This window comes from Misgurnus anguillicaudatus, chromosome 10, assembly GCF_027580225.2.
Source record: "Misgurnus anguillicaudatus chromosome 10, ASM2758022v2, whole genome shotgun sequence".
In the NCBI taxonomy this organism is placed as follows: Eukaryota; Metazoa; Chordata; class Actinopteri; order Cypriniformes; family Cobitidae; genus Misgurnus; species Misgurnus anguillicaudatus.
Genome location: NC_073346.2, coordinates 17,751,274 through 17,771,176, shown reverse-complemented (window position 1 = coordinate 17,771,176; position 19,903 = coordinate 17,751,274). Strand labels below are relative to the sequence as shown.

At 40.4% G+C, this 19,903-nt stretch overlaps 1 protein-coding gene across 3 annotated transcripts in view; it reads right to left on the bottom strand.

The window, feature by feature from the left end:
• Positions 1–735: 735 nt before the first annotated feature.
• grin2db (glutamate receptor, ionotropic, N-methyl D-aspartate 2D, b) overlaps positions 736–19,903 on the bottom strand; it is a 115,104-nt gene continuing 95,936 nt past the window's right edge. For all 3 annotated transcript variants that reach the window (XM_073872006.1, XM_055209772.2, XM_055209771.2), the window contains exons 12-15: positions 19,623–19,783; positions 17,124–17,311; positions 8,133–8,374; positions 736–7,912 (exon numbers count right to left, since the gene is read on the bottom strand). In XM_073872006.1, coding sequence (XP_073728107.1) covers positions 4,736–7,912; positions 8,133–8,374; positions 17,124–17,311; positions 19,623–19,783 — 3,768 coding nt within the window. In that variant the 3' untranslated portion in view covers positions 736–4,735. The remainder of the gene's footprint in view (positions 7,913–8,132; positions 8,375–17,123; positions 17,312–19,622; positions 19,784–19,903) is intronic.

Sequence of the window (19,903 nt, the reverse complement as noted above, 5' to 3'; positions counted from 1 at the left end):
ATCACGGTGCATACAGCTACCTGAAGCAACTCTGAGTTTAAGCTCCTAAGGGAGAGAGAGAGAAAGAGAGAGAGAAAGAAAGAGAGAGTTCTAGAAGACCTGCATCCAGTAGCAGTGACCAGCCCTGCAGTGTGTGTGTGTGTGTGTGTGTGCGTGCGTGCGTGCGTGTGTGTGTGTGTGTGTGTGTGTGTGTGTGTGTGTGTGTGTGTGTGTGTGTGTCCAACTACCCTGAGTGAATTATGCAGTATAACAGCCTAATAAGTGAGAGATAAGCACTGAAAAAACTAAAGATAAACACAGATCCAGGCAAAGAGCTACACTCTATGCAAAAACAGGATGCACTCCATATTCATGATTTAGTCAAAACACAGCAATACACCTTTCTATCCCATAATGCCATTGGAGCCGAGGAGCCATTAAATGTTAAAATATAAAAATGACAGTAAACTGTAAGCTACACAGCTCAATGGTACGAACGGAGATGCCTAGAGAGTTGTTCAATGTGATTAAATTGAACCTGTTTTGCAAAGGTGCTCACATGGGTCATAGGGAAATGCCAAGAGTTTGGAAATGTATTACATACTTGCATACCTACAAAAAATCATGAACAGTCAGGAAGTAAATATATCTCATTGTATTAAGTAAACACTATGAACGTACAGGCAGCCTCGGTTTAGGGGTCAAATCACTTATTTCATCTCGGCTAGCGGCAAACAAATGAACTCAAGCAAATAAACACCCACAAGTACGTAATGTAGCACATATGTCCATATAGTCACCTCTTTTTTTCATTGATTAAGTGCTATATAGCCTCTAAGTTCATTAAAGCAGTCATTATCCAAATGTGAAATGAATGACAGAGAGGCTGTACCAATGACAAATGAGGTACACACACACACATAGGTAATATAATACATCAATGCTTTGTGGTTGCATTAGTGTAGAAAATGTAACTATATTTAAGTTCAGATGCAAAAGCCACTAAACACCACCACAGTCAAATTAGATAATGATTGTAACCAAATGCGTACTATACGTTACGTTAAATCTGCATAATCCCACCCATATTCAGAAATACAGGATTTTAGGCAGAATCCATTAAAAGTCATAAAAAATGTGCACTTGGCGGGTTTTGCATCTGATCTCTTTATTTATCTGTCATGTATAGACAAACCAACATTTAAACAGGATGTGAAGCACCAGCTGACCAGCCCTTAAAACAATATATCATTTTAATTCCCAGCCAAATATTAACCAATGACAATTTTACCAACATTATTCAACTTAGCACTGTGCCTATTTCACAATGTGTGCATTATGCTATCAGATTACGTGTTACAGTCAAAACAAAGGGGAGGGTTGTAGCCTTCGATGAGTGTCTGTTTGGCAAAGGGGGAGACACTGTATCTATTGCCTATATACCTCCAACACAAGTCAGCAGTATGCAAACTATGTCAGGGGGCATTCACGGAGAGAGTGCATTCTTATTTTTTAAAAAGCAAATTTCATATCAAATGTGCTTGTAAAGGCTGAACTAATTAAAAAACACAGCATTTACCGTGCCAGACATGGATGACATCGGAAAAGATGCGCAACGGTCATTTAGCTTGTTAAAGAACAAGAATGCCTACAGTGTGAATGCCCCCTTATACCTATTGCACATAGTACAGTATTTATCATGTTGCTGATCACCATAGTAACAATACGTCATGTACAGTACAGCCCAGACTCTCACTACAGTGTCATGGTCATCAGGTACAACTCTTCAGTCATTTATCAATAACATAACTTTAATTGATCATTTTCGTCAATAATCAATTGATAGGAGCAGGAACACAGTAGCTACTGGTCTCTGTTTTTTTCTTGTTTTGTTTTTTGCTAACTGAGAGAACATACAGAGGGATAAACAGAGAGATTAAAAAATATCTAAAAAGAAAACATCAGAGGTACATTGTTTGAATTGCCAAATCTAAATGGCGCTGTGGAAACAAGAATAAGTACAGAATAGGACAAAGACCAGCACTAAGAAATGGGTGGACGGATGAAGCAATGAAGGAACATTACAACATGGTCAGAAAAAAAACATGTGTTTTAAAAATGTATTTAGGTAGTCTTATAGTAATGGTTAAAAAGATCTGTTTTAAATTAGTAGATGGATGGATGGATGGAAAGATAGATGGATGAAAACAGATATTAGACTTGTTTCTTGTTTTTCTTCACAGGCACTAATGTTTTCACAGTCATATAGGAGGAATCAAAATTCAAAAATGTCTCCAGAGTCTAGAATTGCTACAAAGCTAAAACATTTAAAACTATTTCTACCACTTCCTCCAAGTATATCAAACTTAACTTGTTAAATATATATATACTTGTATGTATATATATGTATATATTTGTTTGTACATATATATATATTATATCTATAGATAAATGATATGCCAAATGATGGCAACGAAAACCGAATACAATGTGCAATAAAATATCTAAGTCAATTCACAGTATAACATGATACATTCTCAAAAACATAGTATATAGAGATAATACTTCTTTTTGTTCTTAAGAAAAAAGCTACATGAGAAGTCCGTTCTGTACATGCAGTCACAGAATTCTGTGTTAGCGCCTTCAGACTCAGTAAGGGTCAATGACAGATCAAGTGTACTCATGGCACACTATATTAATTCAATCATTCGACATCCATCTCCCTGGCCCCCGGTCGCGCCTCTTACGCCGAGCGTGGTGGACTTTTAGCTGACGCACCCGTATTCCCGGCATTGCAAGAAACGCTGAGCGAGGGGATTTTGCGGCTGTGTGCGATTCGGTTTACACAACGCGCGATTCGATACCTGAGCTTGTTAGTTCTCGACTCATGTGACAACATGTGGGTTTTCAAAATGTGTAAAAGCCCTAAATTTCATTGCAAATGATAAAGACGATTCCCCAGGTGGTCTTGTAAAAGGAACAACGTACGAAAGGGAGACAAACATCACTTATTTCCACACGTAGTCAAATAAAGGGCGGTTGAATCAGTTAATCTGTGACAACATGTACAAGCCCTCTACACCCCCCCAGATTAAAAGTGTAATCGTCAATTCCCGTAATGTGTAACTGCATCCAAAATGCTACAAAATCTACCGCATGTCTACTTTTTGCTAAATCATTTCAAAGCTACATTCAACTACAACACGGGCAAATGAGCGGTGCCTGACGTCAAATAGGTACTTAAAAAATCTCTTTACATGATGATTGACATCAATTATCTTGCCAAAACTATATTTAGGCTGGCTGAGGCTGTCAGCTAAAAAATATTCTTACTGTGTTTGTCCTCGACTCTTCATTATCATACATTTGCACTGACGAAAGCCAGCAACTTGTGCTTTATTACATGCAACTATGCACTGGAAGTAGTCTTGACTTGATAACACACGACCAATGACAATGACAGCCATCTTTTAAACACTCAAGGGGGCAGCTGTCTGTTTGAGATCTAAAATGTACTGTAAAATTTAAAAAAGAAACAAGCAAGCATTATCCAGGCAGGGTCCACCATTCATAATCATTAAAATACAGTTTTTTAATATTATGTAGCCATCTAGTGCCAATCATAAATATTGCAACCCATCATCGTTTGATGAAAGACAAGTATTGCTTATATGCAAAGAAAGGACTGTCACACCGGGCAGTACCGTGGATCTAGTTGTGATAATTTGATAACTCTGTTATCAAAAAATAACTCTGTAAAAATTGTCATCACATCTATAATCCCGCTATTTAACATCAGACACGGCTAGTTTACCCTTTCGTTAAAATACAACCACAGTGAGAGCAATAAATAGCATAAAATAAAGGAAACCTGAAGTAAGGAAAATAATGTTACAGAAAATTGCTACATTTTTGATTTGTTTGTGTTCTTATTGTTCTTCTATTGAAGTGTGTCTCTTTAGAATTGAACGTCATCTTTGTTAAACGTCAAAGTGATACCATGGCATTAAAGTTCTGGTCGGACTGAAGCTCTGCTGAATGATGACTCTGATTGGCTGAAGCTTGCTGTAGAAATACAGGCAAAGTGACCCAGTTTAGTCTTATTTACTTTGAGGTCAAATTTCAATTTTCCAGCATGGCCTGGAAAAGAAATCCAAACCAATACTCATGGCATACATCACTGTTTCCAAGTGCCACAAAAAAAGAAAAAACATAGAAGGAGATTTTATGTGCATCAAGTTGCCATGGAGACACTTTTTCAGTCAGTGAGTTGATGCTGTTTATGTGAGCCTCTCCAAGCCTGCATTCAGATTGACTATAGATTAATTCCAAGTCATCTGTAAATAAACTGAAAAGCCAGTTTGAGCCACAGCAGAAATTGACGCCTGTAATCTCATGTTGTATGTGGATGATGCAAAAATGCCTTTTCCTTGTTCGAGGGAGTGTGTGTGTAAACATGACATCATTACTCACAGAAAATTCCAGAAATTTCCTATCCACTGTTCTCACTGGAGGAGAGGAGCATGGAGGACATCATAATACTCAGCTCAGACCGAAGATGGAGCACTGCTGGAGTATCCGTTGTGACCGAGGCAGAATTCATTGAGCCATCCCCTACTCTGACTGCTGTTTCTTTGCTGCTCTGGTCGCCATTGTGGACGTTTTCCTCGTCTTGGTGCGACGCATGTATGTGCATCACACTCCAGCTGCGCTTCACAGTAGAGCTCACACACACACGCAGCAGCGAAGCCCCGTGTCATACTTCACTCTCAAGACTGGAGAAATGGGCAGAACCACGCCGTGAGCAGAGGCTCTTGGCTTTGAGTGGCAGGTGGGGGGAATAGAATTGCCGTGGCTGGGGAACAGACCGAAGTCTCTGGTACTGAAGTTTAGCGCTGGCGGTGGCTGCCTGAGAAGAGCCTGATGCAGCCCCAGGGGAGAGCACAGGTGGAGGGGACATAGAGGCAGAGGATGGAGGTGGAGGAATGGGCATGGGTAAGGAGTTGGGAGCAGAGGGCACCTGTAATGAGGGAAGGTGGGGCTGTGGTGGGGAAGGTGATGGCTGGGATAAGTGTTCTGAGAGCTGGGCTTGTTGGGAGCTTACGTTGGACTGGCTTCCAGATTTGGATTTGTCAGGTTTAGGAGGTGGCTTGGGCCGTGAGCTTCCACTGAAGCTGTGGCAGTGAGGAAGCAGATCTTCCTGACTGTGAGAATGAGACCTGCTGCGTTTAGGGTGTATGTGGGGCCTACCATGTCCATACTGTGCACATGTACATGACTCTGTGTCCTGCATTCTTTCTCGAGACCTGTGACCTTTGCTCTTTGACCCACTGCGACTGCGCTTTTCACTCTTCATCTGTAGTTTGTCAACTGACCAGTACCGACGTGGGGGCGGGAGAGAAGTTGGAGGGGGTGGCCACTGTGACCCCAACCCCCCACTGCCTCCTCCAGACCCCCATCCAATACCTGGACCTGAACCCCAAAAATCACCTCCTACACCCCATCCCTCAGCTCGACCCAGAATGGAGTCGTCACGACTGTTGACACTTCCACCTTTTTCTCGGGCAGGATATGTCCCAAAAAACCACCCACCACCCCCTATTCCGGTAGCTCCACCCATTCCATTTCCTTCCCAATATCTTTCAAAACGGCCAAACTCCCCTGAGGAGCCTTCATCAGAAAAACTTTCATCCGCCCTTATTCTGTCTCGCTCAGACTCTGACACTGCACCTCTCCCTCCTGTCCGTCGCACTCTCTCCTCTAATCTCTCCCTCTCTCGTTCCCTTTCATTTTCTTCCTCCTCCTCATCCTCAGAATCCCACTCATGGAATGACAGGCCTTCTCTTGTGTTTACTCGTCCTCTTTCATAATGGAGGAGCAGTGGCCTTCGCTCTCCTACTCTCCCTCCTGCCTCTCTCTCTACCCCACTACTCCTTCTTCTTTTAGACGAAGAAAGAAAAGTTTGCAAAGAAGATGGAGGGGAGGGTCCAGTAGCCTCTGTGGCCCCTGTATCCCCTCCACTGACCCAGAACTTGACTGATGAAGGTAGTTTGTTGAGGTTGGGATAACGTTTACTGGATGGCCGATTTCGTGAATGGGAACTTTTGGGTCTCCTCTCTCTACCTCTTCCTCCACCACTTTCCTCCTCTCTTTCATCCCCCATTTCCTCACCTCCTTCTCTCCTCTCCCGTTCTCTCTCTCCTTCCCAAGCTGAGAGATTGCCTTTGTCAACAAATGCACCACGATACTGAGCAGAGAAAGAGGAGTACTCTCCTTCTCTATCCCCCTCCCCTTCTCCCTCTGCCTCAATATCACCCTCCTCTGGCTCTGATCGCTTGCTGGATGACAGTTTCTTCTTCTTTTTTGTTTTCATTGCCTTCTTTTTCTTCTTTTTTACCTTGCGACGTTTCCTCTCCCTTTCTCTCTCCCTTTCACGTTCTTCTCTCTTTTTTCGCTTTTTGCTTCTCTTCTTCTTTTTCTTTTTCTCTTTTTCTCTCTCTTTCCTATGTTTCTTCTCTCTTTTTCTCTCCATATCTCCTTTGGCTCCACTACTCCTTTCCCTGTCCCTCTCTTTTTCTGACCATCCTGCCCACCACTCCTGGAGCTGTGCTAGCTGGCTGCCACCCCTCTCCCTCTCTCTATCCTTTTTTTGTTCCCTATCTCCAAATGTGCCCCATGGTTTGCGTGGGGGTATAGGAGGGGGAGGACCATGTGTGAGAGATCTGGGGGAGAGAATAGATCGCTGTCGATCCCTGGTTCTGTTGTGTCCCTGTAGAAGACTGGATTCCTCTGTTAATTCATCCAAGTCCTCATCATCCTCTTCCTCAGCCTCTCTGTCTCGGGTGCTCCGAGATGAAGCTGTAGATGTGGATGATGGAGAGGTTGAGCGTGAGGATGTGGCTGATGATGTGGTTGAGGAGCTTGTGGATGATGAAGAGGATGATGTGGAGGTGTAGGGGAGTGAGGGAGAGGGGGATGGAGGAGTGTAGGATGGGGAGATTGTGACTGGCACAGGGATGGGGAGCGGAGGTGAGGGTCTCGACCTTCGAGGTCCTTCCCTACCTCCAACTCTCCGACCCAGTGGCAGGATGTTTTCATACAATGGACCACCAGGTTCTTTGGGCTTTTTTGGTCGCCGTTTCCTCCAGAAGGATGAAGGGAGAGGGGACGAGGGGTGCTGAAATGGGGGGTTAGGTGTCAGTGGGGCTGGGGCCTGGCTTTTAGGGGGCAGCCTGGGAGTCCCCAGAGGTTTTACCCCTCTACCCTGACCCCCTCCACCAGCACCCACTCCCACCTTCTTCCCCATGCCATGTTCCATGCCCTTCTCCTGGTAGTAAGCAACACCAGTGGGTGGGGGTTGTTGGTGGGCTCTGGGGACAGTCTTTGGAGTTTGAGAACCTGCCTGCTGGTCCACACATGGCCCAAGGCCCTCAGGATCAATAGGTCCATAATAGCGCTTATATCCATCTAGACCACTGCCTGTACCTCCACCACTTGCCCAGGCTGGTGCCACCTTTTGAGGTAAGGGCCCCGTTTCTGTTAGAGCACCTCTGACACCCATGGGGGCGGTGGCACCAGCCGTGTTCGGTAGTCTCCAGCGGTCCACAACGGCCAGCCTGCGATCTGGCCGGGGTAAGAAAGTAGTGCATGGCAGTGGAGCTCCTATAAGTTGAGTGTTTGAGGGACCCAATGGTGCTCCAGAATGAACGATTGTGGGAGGTGATCCAGGAAGAGGTGTTTTGTAAGACTGGGGAGGCTGAGGCTGCTGTGGTTGTTGCTGCTGCACCATTGCAATGGCTGGATTGGATACAGCTGAAGTGACCACATGTGAGGAAGAAGCAGCAACCATGGCAGTGTGATGATGTGTAGTAACTGTGACTTTGGCCCCACCTTGCACAGTTTCATCCTCAAAACTGCAGCAGCTATACATTCCCTACATGTACAAAAATAGAAGAGAATAAAATATTTGCCAACAAAAGGTATTAATGAAATAATTCACATTCTGATAATGGCAAATTAAGTTAATTGGCAATAGGCATTACTTTCGCCCTATTTTTATAAGCGTAGACCATGTTATCAGCCTTCTAATTGACCAACTCTTATCCTTGTGACTATTTGCATAATTTTCTTACTCACACCACACTATCTCTTACCCTGCTAAAGGCAAGTAGAAAGTCCAGTTTGCCGGATTGGCCCATTTTGCTCATGCAGTGCCGAAGCCTCCAGTACACCAGGTGCTCCCAGGCAAAGACCAGAAGACTGAGACCCATGGCCACTAGCAGCATATAGAACACGCCGGCCATGTTGTCTATGTCTAGTTTGGAGCTCATCACTTCAATTTTATCATTATGACAGATCCCTGAGAGCCAGAGACGCTCCAGCATCTCAATCTCATCTGAGAAGAGACAAAACAAAACAAGAGAAGAAGGGTGACTAAGACAATGCATTCAACAATACTCACTTGACCATGTATATATACATAGTGTGTACACATCATGTATGTATAAATGTAGACATAGCAAGACACTGTAATCTGTTACAGTATATATTACAATGCAGAACAATATTGCTTAACATACCAATAAAGCATTTAAAACAAAAGAGACAGCTAATGACGGTTTCAGCGGCAACAACATAAATAAACGGCTTTTGTGGAAGTATTTCAATAATAAGCAAAATAAATAACCAGTAAATTACACAAAAAAATTTTTTATTCAATTTACAAAATTTTTTAAGGTAAGTGGTCACAATCAATTTAATTAAGCTACATTGAAACAAAAGTTTTTTTGTTTTTCTTTTTTTAATGTAGCTTAAATAAATTGATTGCGACCACTTACCTTAAAAAATTGAGTAAATTGAATGAATAATTTTTTTCAGTGTACCTAGTTCAAAGTAACAGCTAAAGCCAAACCATTACACTAAGCTAACGTTAATGTGTAAAATTTTTGTATACAATGTTACAGTGGCGGTCTGTGCATTTCACACGTAGGCCTTCAGTGGTGTCCTATCTGAATTAATCCATCTCGTAATACCATCATGACGTCAAGGCAATAGAAACGCATGAACCGTTAAATTGCAAAGAACAAATAGAAATTACTGTATTTTACACCTCAAGGAATAAGTCAAATGTTAATTATTAAAAAATGAGACACTACAAAATGAGACGCAGCAAATATTATACAGAAACCTGTTTGAAAGGTATTTAAAATAAAGGCAAAGTCTTATTTTGCAAAAGAAATAGCATAAATAGTTATTGAAAAAGCTTACCAAGTGTTTTGAAGAATCAAAAGTATAACAAATTACTGTTGTTGACAGTCTATTATTCAAAGATAATGCAAACAGTTTTTTCAAAGGTTTACTATTAAAAAGTGATATTCACAAAATGTACATTTTACAAATATTATTTGCTTACTAAATAAAATGCATTAAATTCACCAAATTAGCCTACAGTGTATGGATTATTTGTAAACAAAATCCATCCTTCTTTCTTTCCTCAAGAAGAGTTTGACAGAGAGTTGTAGAGTTGTACAACAATAAGTCATTTTCTATCGTCAAAGAGGCTAATGCTGAAAGTCGAGACTGTCCAGTAGTATTTCTGACAAGTTTTAATTCGTTGTAGGACTGAGAATGTAAGTTTTGCCTTCAAAATCAGTCATGGCATACATTACAGTCAGTTCTGTTTTAAGCCGGGACAGATCAAATAGTTTTCTGTGACTGTGTTAAAGGTGCAGTGTGTAATTTTTAAAAGGATCTCTTGACAGAAATGCTAAATAATAAACAAAACGATATTATCATGGGTGTATAAAGACCTGTTAATAATGAACCATTATGTTTTTATTAGCTTAGAATGAGACGTTTTTATCTCATACACCGAGGCTCCCCTTACGTGGAAGTTGCCATTTTGTGACGCCATGTTTCTACAGAAGCCCTTAACGAACAAACTTTTTTTACTAATTTGTATTTACTAATTTGCGTTTCAAAAGCGAAGGAAGAGCAGTGGACTGAGCCATTGGTTGCAATTCACAACCTCACCACTAGATGCCGCTAAAATTTACACACTGCACCTTTCAGCCGGAGAACGCTCCCAGGAATATTTCCTGGTAAGTTTGAAACTGCTGAGGGTCAATCCAATCAAATGACACGAAAATGCTGACGTCTTGTAAGCCTTCTAGAATGCCATTTATCTTAAGCTGAAGGTGCCTGCACTGTTTGTTCTGAAGGCCTAGGCAGATTTCTTTGACCCTGGCAACACATGATGTCAGCCCCTGGCTGAAATATGATTGGATAAATGCTCATAAATATACACTGGTGGTAGCAGCGCAACCAAGAGAAAAGCTTTGAAATAAAGATTCATTTAATACACATTCATGGAAAAAATATATAACATAATAATGTAAATCAGTGATTCAGATAGTATTTAGGCCAGCAGAGAAGGCTTTGCTTACCTTGACGGCTCACCACTGCAATGTAAGCTACAGATACTTAAATGTTTGCCTGGCTGCCAAATCCACACAGCAGTGATCCATGCTCACTATCTCCCATCCTCTTTTAAAAACCAGAATTTTTTATTTTCCACGGGGTATTTGTTCCAAAAGTTAGTTTAGTCGCTAGCCAGACCGATTAACAAGCACAGACCGAAAGTTAACTTTGTGCCAGACGCGTAATCGTGGCAACGTGTGTGCATCCAATGAAACCATTTATATCCAAATGCAATTTAAAAATAAAAGTTATGCTATCTCCAAAGACTGTAAATACATTAATTTATTCCTCTATCAATTTAGAGATAGTATGCAAGAATAATTTCTGCAACTGTGAACAGAATAGCAAAGACAACAGGTAATCTGCACTTCCACTTTATGTGCTGCCATGTCAGACGTTTTATTTAAAATCTTTGACTATTAGATTGAATATATTACTGGTCAAAGGTCAAAGGAAGAGAAAGCAGGGGAATGCATTCAACATAAGAGGTCACCGTGAAAAAAACAAACTCTACTGTCAAGGTAAATAGTCAGTTTAGAAGCTGATCAAAGGTGCAGCCTTCGAAAATCTTGAGAGAGGCAGTCGTATGATAGCAAAGGCTGTTCTGCATAATGATCTTCCCATATTCACTTTTCCACACAAAGAAAATGAGAAGCAAAGGAGAGTATCTTTTTTTCAATGCTGCACTGTGTCACAGGACCTCCTCTATTAAAGAGATGAGAAGTTAGGGTGGAAAAAAGAGATGAATTTGAAAGTGGATTGAGGATGCAGGGTAACCCTGGGTTCACACCAGCCGCGTTTGAGGGGACAAAATCACGTCTACCGAGTCTAGTTTGCCCCTTGAACATTTTGAGTTTACTCGCTTCATTCGCACGTGAAAGACGCGCGTGAAATTCTAGATGGCTCATTTGCGGCGTGAGACCTCCAGACGTGCTTCAACGCGTCTTCACATTGACTTAACATTGAAATCACTCGCACTTGACGCCTCTACCGCGGCTGGTCACTACCAGAGCAAACTCCTGATTGGTCAACACGGTGAGTTTTTCCACCAAAGTTCAAATGTTTCAACTCGCGCAAATGAGGCGGAACCGCGTCTACCGCGCCGCATTAAACGCCTCATTTGCACAGTGAGACCTCCAGACGTGCTTCAATGCGTCTTCACATTAACTTAACATTGAAATCACTCGCGCTTGACGCCTCTACCGCGGCTGGTCTGACCGTGGGTTCACACCAGCTGCGTATGAGGTGTCAAAATCGCGTCTACCGCTTGAAAAGTTGAGAAATGTTCAACTTCTACCGCGAGCAACGGCACTAATGCGGCGTCGCCAGATCCACAATTCAGGTCGGCAACGCATTACGTCACCCATTGAAAGTGAATGGAAAGCTTTAACGCTTACGCCCCGTGTGAATGTACCGTAAACGCAACATTAGAAATCAAGTTAAAGATGGAACATAAAAGAGAGAAAATGGAATAAGATAGAAGCAGCAACACAGTGATAGGCAGAGGGTGGAAAAAAACAAGAGGACATAGAAGAAGACAGAATGGTGAAAGGGTGAGATCATAATCATTTAATCGTACTGGAACATGGTCAGGCCAGCAGCAAACTCAAGAGAAAAGCAGAATAACACCTTCTATCTACAGAAAGATGAGCTTGCCAGTTACTTCAGACCCTACTAGACTGAGGTATGCACTGCTGCGTTCACTGCTTTTATACCAGGTAATGGCCAATGAAGGAGCAGTAGGTTATCTTAACATGGGTTATGGCAAAACAGTGTCGTGTACACTCTTTATAAAAATAAAGGTGCTTCACAGCGATGCCATATTGACCATTTCTTTCTTACATTTTTATAATCTGAAGATGGTTGTTTAAGTTTCTTTATGAAACCATTTAACCAAAAATGGTTCTTGTATGGCTTGTGAAGCACCTTTATTTTTTAAGAATGTAATTCACTGCAGGACAATTTCACAGTTAACCTTTCAATATGCAGCATAATAAAGGCACATCATCACCTATCACACCTTAAATGGCAGTTCTGTTCTTACAAAGGCTGAATTATAGCACGTGTCTCTTACGCAATCGAAACAAACTGTCCCGCAAGCGTAACCTGCAGGCATTCATCACATTGTGGATGAGGTGCCGTGGACACGTCACATAAAACATTACACAAAAGCAGCAGAAGCGTAGACAGAGAATCGCGACACTGAATCCCATGTGGGACTTGAACAGATAACAGCAGAAGCTTGGCCGGGAACCGTGCGCTGCCTCGCTCCGACGCTGTCCATTCACCTCCTTCGCAGACTCCTGCCCGTGGCTTTGGCAAACCACTTCAGTGACCACAGCCAAACTCAGCAGGCGTGTAATACTGTGTGTGCATATATACACAGTGTGCATATATGCTTACACATAAACACACTTACACAACCTCACAATTGCATGCAAATTCACAAATAAACACCCACATGCACACCCATTAGCAAATATACATTCTCGCACATATAACACATTCAAACGCACACATACACATGCTTTCACACCTCTACTCGTCATAACAGCTTCTGTTTGGCAATGGACCGTGGGTTGGCATGGTTAAGTGGACACATTTGAACAGCTAATACTTTTGCAAGGTCTTTAAGCTCAGGCAGACAGCCAGTCAGTGACATGTGGTCAACGCTGTTTCCGTGCAGCCCCCTCTGATCCCACCCTGACCCGAACCACTATCACACTACAGCAAATGCTGCTTCTGGATCAGCCTTAAAGGTCAAAACCTTTATAAAAGATCTGAACTGCCGAGGCATCTCCGAGCTCTTTAATGAGTTGTTGAAATTGTTAGGTTAAAGGACACCTATTTGAGAAATTCAGTGCAGAAGAAAGCTGTTGGCCCTGAGATAAAATAACATAGTGCTTTTAGCAGGGAAGAAGTGCTTTTACGTGGCGCTGACCAATATAAGGTTACCTACAGTGTTTTAAAGACATGAAAAGGCTGCAGATGGGCAAGTGGCTGCCTACGGTTTATAAAGGCTCTAAAGAAACCTTAAAGTACAATTTGTAATCGCTGCAACTGGCTTGCAGTTAGTGGTTAGTACAACAAAAACGACATCAAACGATTTAGTTAGTCCATAGTGACTTCCCACACGCTCAGGATCAGAGTTAATTCCTGGGATTGAACTGGCACAGTTGAATCAATTACTTATAGTGTTATTACAGTTGCTGGATAATTGACTTATGTGGGCTCATTGAATAAACAAATACAGAACATGCATCCGAAGCCAAAAATTCACAAAAAGAGACATTGGGTATAATTTAATAATTCACTGAATTCATGGAATCCGTTTATTTCCAAAACAAAAAAATCTGTAAAATTTCCACAGGATTATAGCCCTATTCGGACGGGATTAGTTTTAAAGCGGGACCTCTGAGAAAATCGTGCTTCTCAGAGGTCCTCTATGTTTTTAAACCCATCCGAATCGGCCATGTCTGTGTTTTTCTTTGACGACCTCCGTAAGAATTCCAGAGCAATTTACCTACTGTTTTTCACCGAACTCAAGAGGTCCTCTGAGAAATTCAATCCCGTCCGGATGTAAATATTTGTGTTTGCCCGCAATATCTTTTGGCCAACGTGATCTGCCGTAAGGTCTTACTAACGCGCATATATTGTACTTCCAGAGTCCCATTCATTCAGATATGGATGTTTTTTTCATTCTGCGAAATAAAATAATTAAATCAAGACGAGCTGAAAATCAAACAATGTTAAGACTGGCCACTGTAATATCAGTATAAGGTAAACTCAACCTTATTTGGTTTAACTCCGGAATGGCATTGTTAATTAATAAAGATAATAAATTGTTATTAATCATTATTTCTTCATTTTATTGGGTTTATTATAAGCAGCCAGTTATATAAAACACATAGGCTACTTTAGTTTAGTAGGATTTGTATAAGTTATTTTGGTTTGTTAAAAGTAAATTAATAAATTGTATATTCTGTAATAATTTTACATTTAAAGCAAAATATCAAACCTTACAAACACGCGTATCCAGAGCACGTGATCTTCTGCAACAGCCAAATGCATGAAACAGACACTCCCATCTCTGGAATAGCCTGAAAATTTTAATCCCATCCGAATCGATACATAAAATCACAGACGTCGTGAGGGACATGTTGAAACTCAAACGTCGTTTGGAAAACTAATCCCGTCCGAATAGTGCTTAAGACGAAATTAGTTTGCACCATCATTAGGGTGGTCCTTATAATGGGTTAAAAAAATTTTTAAATGTTCATCTCTCACCCCCTAAATGTGTAAGGATATCACTAAAAACACATTGTGCAAAATTTTAAATTGTTCCTACAATATCTAGAGCTTGCCCAAAGCCTTTGAAAATTTTCGAAATCACATATTTTTGAAAAACTGCATCATTTAAAAACGCACAACACACATAAAACTTGCTTCTTGGAGAATAACTTTGTTCCAGTTATTTCAGTCTCTTCTTATCCGAGTAATGATATAGCGCACTTGCTTCGTGTTGCTTCAGCCAATGTCTCAGTGTATATTGTCTAATGTGCTTCATTCACACTGAAGCTTTCTTGCTTTGAAAGACATATCAAAACTAAAACAGGAGTCTTAATTGCATGGAGCATGCTCAAATAAGTCCATTACTGCCAGAAGTATATATTATTAAACAATTATAGCACAAAGTATCACATAGTACGCAAATGTGTTTAAACCTCTAAATATTAATTAATATTGAATTTTTTTATTTTATTTATTCAAACATATTGGTGGTGTGAGACCCTAAACTTTGAAAAGTGGAAAAATAAGGACCACCCTAACCATCATACTAATGTTAAAGGGATAGTTCACTCAAAAATGAAAATTTTGTCATCATTTATTCACCCTCATGTTGTTCTAATCCTGTGTGAGTCTTTTATTCTGTTGAACACAAAAGATGATATTTTGATAAATGATGGTAAGCACACAGTTGATGGTACTACTGACTTTCATAGTAGGAAAAACATATACCATGGAAGCCAATGAGTACCATAATCTATTAAAATATCGTCTTTTGTGTTCAACAGAAGAAATGAAACTCACACAGGTTTAAAACTACACGAGCACATTATAGCAGAATTTTCATTTTTTGGTAAACTACATCTGCGTTTAATGCATCTGCGTTATACTAGGATCCATGTGACCACAGTCAGAAATTAACATTTGCCTCCAATAAGCTTTCTGCAAAACCTCACATGTGGTACAAACTTATCATTAGGTTCCCAAAAGATCTTCAAATAAATCCAAGTGTGCCAGTATCAAATTGTTTTGTTAAGCCTTCACGCAGAACCTCTTACAAAAAAGCGACATCCTTGACGCATTATTTGTTACTCAAAAACACAACTGTATTATAGTGTCACTTAGTTATTTAATTTTATTAAATAAAATAGCTTAACAAATGGCATGTTTTGAGGGCACCACGTGTCTTTAGCACTTTCAGAAAATAACACACAATATCCACAGCTCACCGAACACCAACCAGATAAATAGAAAAGTCACTGTTCATTTCACATGTAAAGCTGTTCGGCTGTTAAAGCAAGCGCTGGTAGCTAATGAAAGCTGGCACCACTGTGACGACTTTCACTGTGGGAACCTGGCATATATACACATTATTTCTCTTACACACAGTCTTTCTATCTGACACTAGAAACCGGAGGATTTAAGCAGCAATCAAACAAACCATCCAGTTGAAACGAAGCACTGTGTGAGATAGATAATGTGTTCATGTGTTTGTGTATATATGTGTGGGCAGGATGGAGGGTGCATAAATGACAATTAAAGAATTTGTTTCACGCAGACACTGCAAATCCACAAAAGCTTATCCTTGACAGATATAGCCAATCCCGCAAAATACATCTCACTTGTACCTTTTTATAAATTTACACACAATAGCAAAAAAAAAGGAATTTAATAATAATGGATTGCGGTCGCTTCTGTATGTGGCTGGTTACAGTGCGCTCCGTTATTTGATCATTAGATGTGCCATGACTAATAGAAAATGTACACAAACTTGTTTTTTTTTTTTGGCGGTAGGCCAATAGCGGAAAGTTTCGTGAAAAAAACTAAGCCTACAGAATAATGATTATATTTGATATATTCAAGGCAGCAGCTGAAGTAAAACAATTACTTGACTGAATCGGTACAGCACTATTTTTAAAGCATTTAGTGTATTGTTTGGATTGTGGGTAATTATTGGACAGTGTGCAGGTTTTATGCCAGAATAAACAATTATATTTGCCCCAGAATCTCAAGGACATAAACACAAAAGCACACATAATTTCTCTCTTTTTACTGTAGCACTTTTGTCATTCCCAAGACTGAGTCTTATTTCTTTTACCCTCCTATTATCAACAAAATGCTATAATCTACTTTAAATCAGTAAACAGCCTGATAGCAGTCAGCGCACAAACAAATATCACCTGCCAGACAACAGAAATACATATTGCATCATATCACGTAAATCGGATTACGCAAAAGGGTAGTAAGCAGAATTCTTGTTAAATATGCATAAAAAAATTCTTTAATCTTTTCCACCCTAATAGCTTAAATGCGCCTACATAATGCAATTCCTTAATATTAGCCCCCTCTTTGACAGCACACAACCTTCAGACCCTCACCATCGCCCACCAGCTGCAGTAAGGCCAGGTCCAGTGGACGTTTCCAGCGGGAGTTCTTGATCAGGGCGATGCCGTAGCCTGTCGTGGCAAACACTTTCCCCGAACCGATGGTCATTACCTTACAGCCTTCATCCTTACGAGCCATGTAGTTCAACACAGCTGCATCATAGATGAGGGCATCCAGCTTGCTGCGGAAACAACAGAGAGAGAGACAGAGTCAGAGCGTGAGAGGTGTGTGTGTGTGTTTAGGGGGGATAAACTGAAAGAAAAAAAAGAGAGAATTTGCAGCGCGGCATTATATTATCACTTTCGCTAAAATTGGATAAGGATACAACGGGCTCAGGAAAGCTACGGTGTGGATTAACAACTCATGTTAAATAGTGAGAAAGTGTGGGAGGAGAAAAAAAGTGTGTAAGCACATCGTAAAGGAACTCCTGTTTGCGAAAGCACCGCGGGGTGGGGAGGTGTTAGGAAGAGAACCAAACCGAGAGACACGTTAGATAACATGTTGGAAAGAAGGTTTTTATTGTTTATGAGAACTAATGCATAGATGAAAACAATTTGTGAAACATTTTCAAGAGAATGAAAAACAAAACTGTTATTGTGCACTACAATGAGAATGGAAAAAAAACTAAATATAATTACAGGGAAAATAATTTGTAGTTTTAGTATTTTATAATCAGCGCTGGGTGCTTTGATTTAATTCATTTCCCAAGCTTGCCTTCTTGTACTCTCTCTATCTCTCTCAAACAACCTTATCCACATAATTAAACAGGAATCAAGAATCTGATAGACATGTAAAACAACTAACTTTGCTCTTTATATAATGCTTAGCAGTTAAATCTGAAATTAAAGACATAATCTTCATAATCTAATCTAAATATCATGTACTTTCTCTCTCCCTTTCTCTCTCTCTCTCAAAAACAAGCACTGCCTGATTAAACAGGAATAACATGTTTACATGATGTTTAGTAGCAAGTACATTTAAAACTGATGTCAGCAGCCATTTTTGAGATAGTTTGGCTTAATTGTCTTACAGGAAGTCTATAGAGATACGATGTACATCTTTTTTCAGTCTATGGACATTACCTACAATTCCTTGAGGAATTAAAGAAATAATATATTTTGATGTGTATTTTTGTTAATCACAGTGTCAGTATGCAACAACATTCACATTAGTATGTGAACGATCCCAAACGAGGCATAAGGGTCTTATCTAGCGAAACGATTGTCATTTTTGACAAGAAAAATAAAAAATATCCACTTTTAAACCACAATTTCTCGTCTAGATCCGGTCGTGATGTGTCAGCGTGACCCCACGCAATACGTCATGACGTCAAGAGGTCACAGAGGACGAACGTGAAACTCCGCCCCAGTGTTTACAATTATGTTGAAAGAGGATCGTTCTGACATTGTTGTATGTCAACTGATACTAATTAATGTCTTTGTGTCAGTTTATTGTTTACAATGGTCCGCAAATGTGCGTTTTATATATGTAACACTTGACCTCTCTACGTCAATACGCATTTACGTTAGGTTGCGCTGGACCGGATCTAGACGAAAAGTTGTGATTTAAAAGTGGATATTTTTTATTTTTATTGTCAAAACTGACAATCGTTTCGCTAGATAAGACACTTATGCCTCGTTTGGGATCGTTTATAGTCCTTTGAAACTCCGTTGAAAAAAAACTGTTACGTGTTGAGTTAAGTATTAAGTGTTGGGGTCTATTAAAGTCCATTAAAATGAGAAAATTCCTGCAATGTTTTCCTCAAAAAACATAATTTCTTCTCGACTGAACAAAGAAAGACATCAACACCCTGGATGACATGGTGGTAAGTAAATTATCTGGATTTTTCTTATAAGAAAATGGAATATTCCTTTAATACGTTTGTGTGGAAACGCACACAACATATTATGTTCCACCTATGTTCTGCACACAAAAGATTGCATTAAGCCATTCGGTGCACATGTGCACCGTGCCGAAAGCCCTGTACCGAACCGATCCGGTACTAATACACGTACCGTTACACCCCTATACAGCAAAGTCAATTGTGTGAAAAATACGACATTTTTTTTTACACGTGAAACATGAACACATGTTATATTACGCACTGTAAACACAATCAAAGCTTCAAAAACACAGAAAGAACGGGACCTTTAAAGGTACACACAGCTCCCACCCAAATAGGGGCATTCTGGACATGCTATAACAAATGATCTATGGGGTATTCTGAGCTGAAATTTCACAGGAACACATAAGACTTGTATTACACTTAGTAAAATTGGGCATAATATATGGCCTTTAAATGGAATCAATCAAACGTCAATCATTATTAAATTTAGGGGTCCTTAGTGATCAAATAAAGCATATGCCACTATATTTTGAAATTACATTAGTCATGCGACAAAATCTAAAGAGCCAAGGTATGCATTTTAAAGGTTAAGAAAAGAGGACATCAGTGATGAAAGTGAGAAATGAGTAATAACGTCATCACAGACCCAGACTTGAGGTGAGAGATGGCATCCTCCACACTTCTCTGGTTGTATTTGATCATGTACTGGTGCATGTCTGGATAGTTACTGCGGATGTTTTTCTCTGTGCTTCCGTTAGGGACCGTTCCGAATTTCAGAGGAGGGTACTGCTCTGTCGGGTGCTGAAACTGAGAGAGGAGGAAAAACTGACTGAAATTAATGCTGCATTTGATTCTGGATAAGTAGTAATTAGTGAGCAAACAGAGCTGGAATAATACACTGTAAGAATCAACATGATTGAAAAAGAA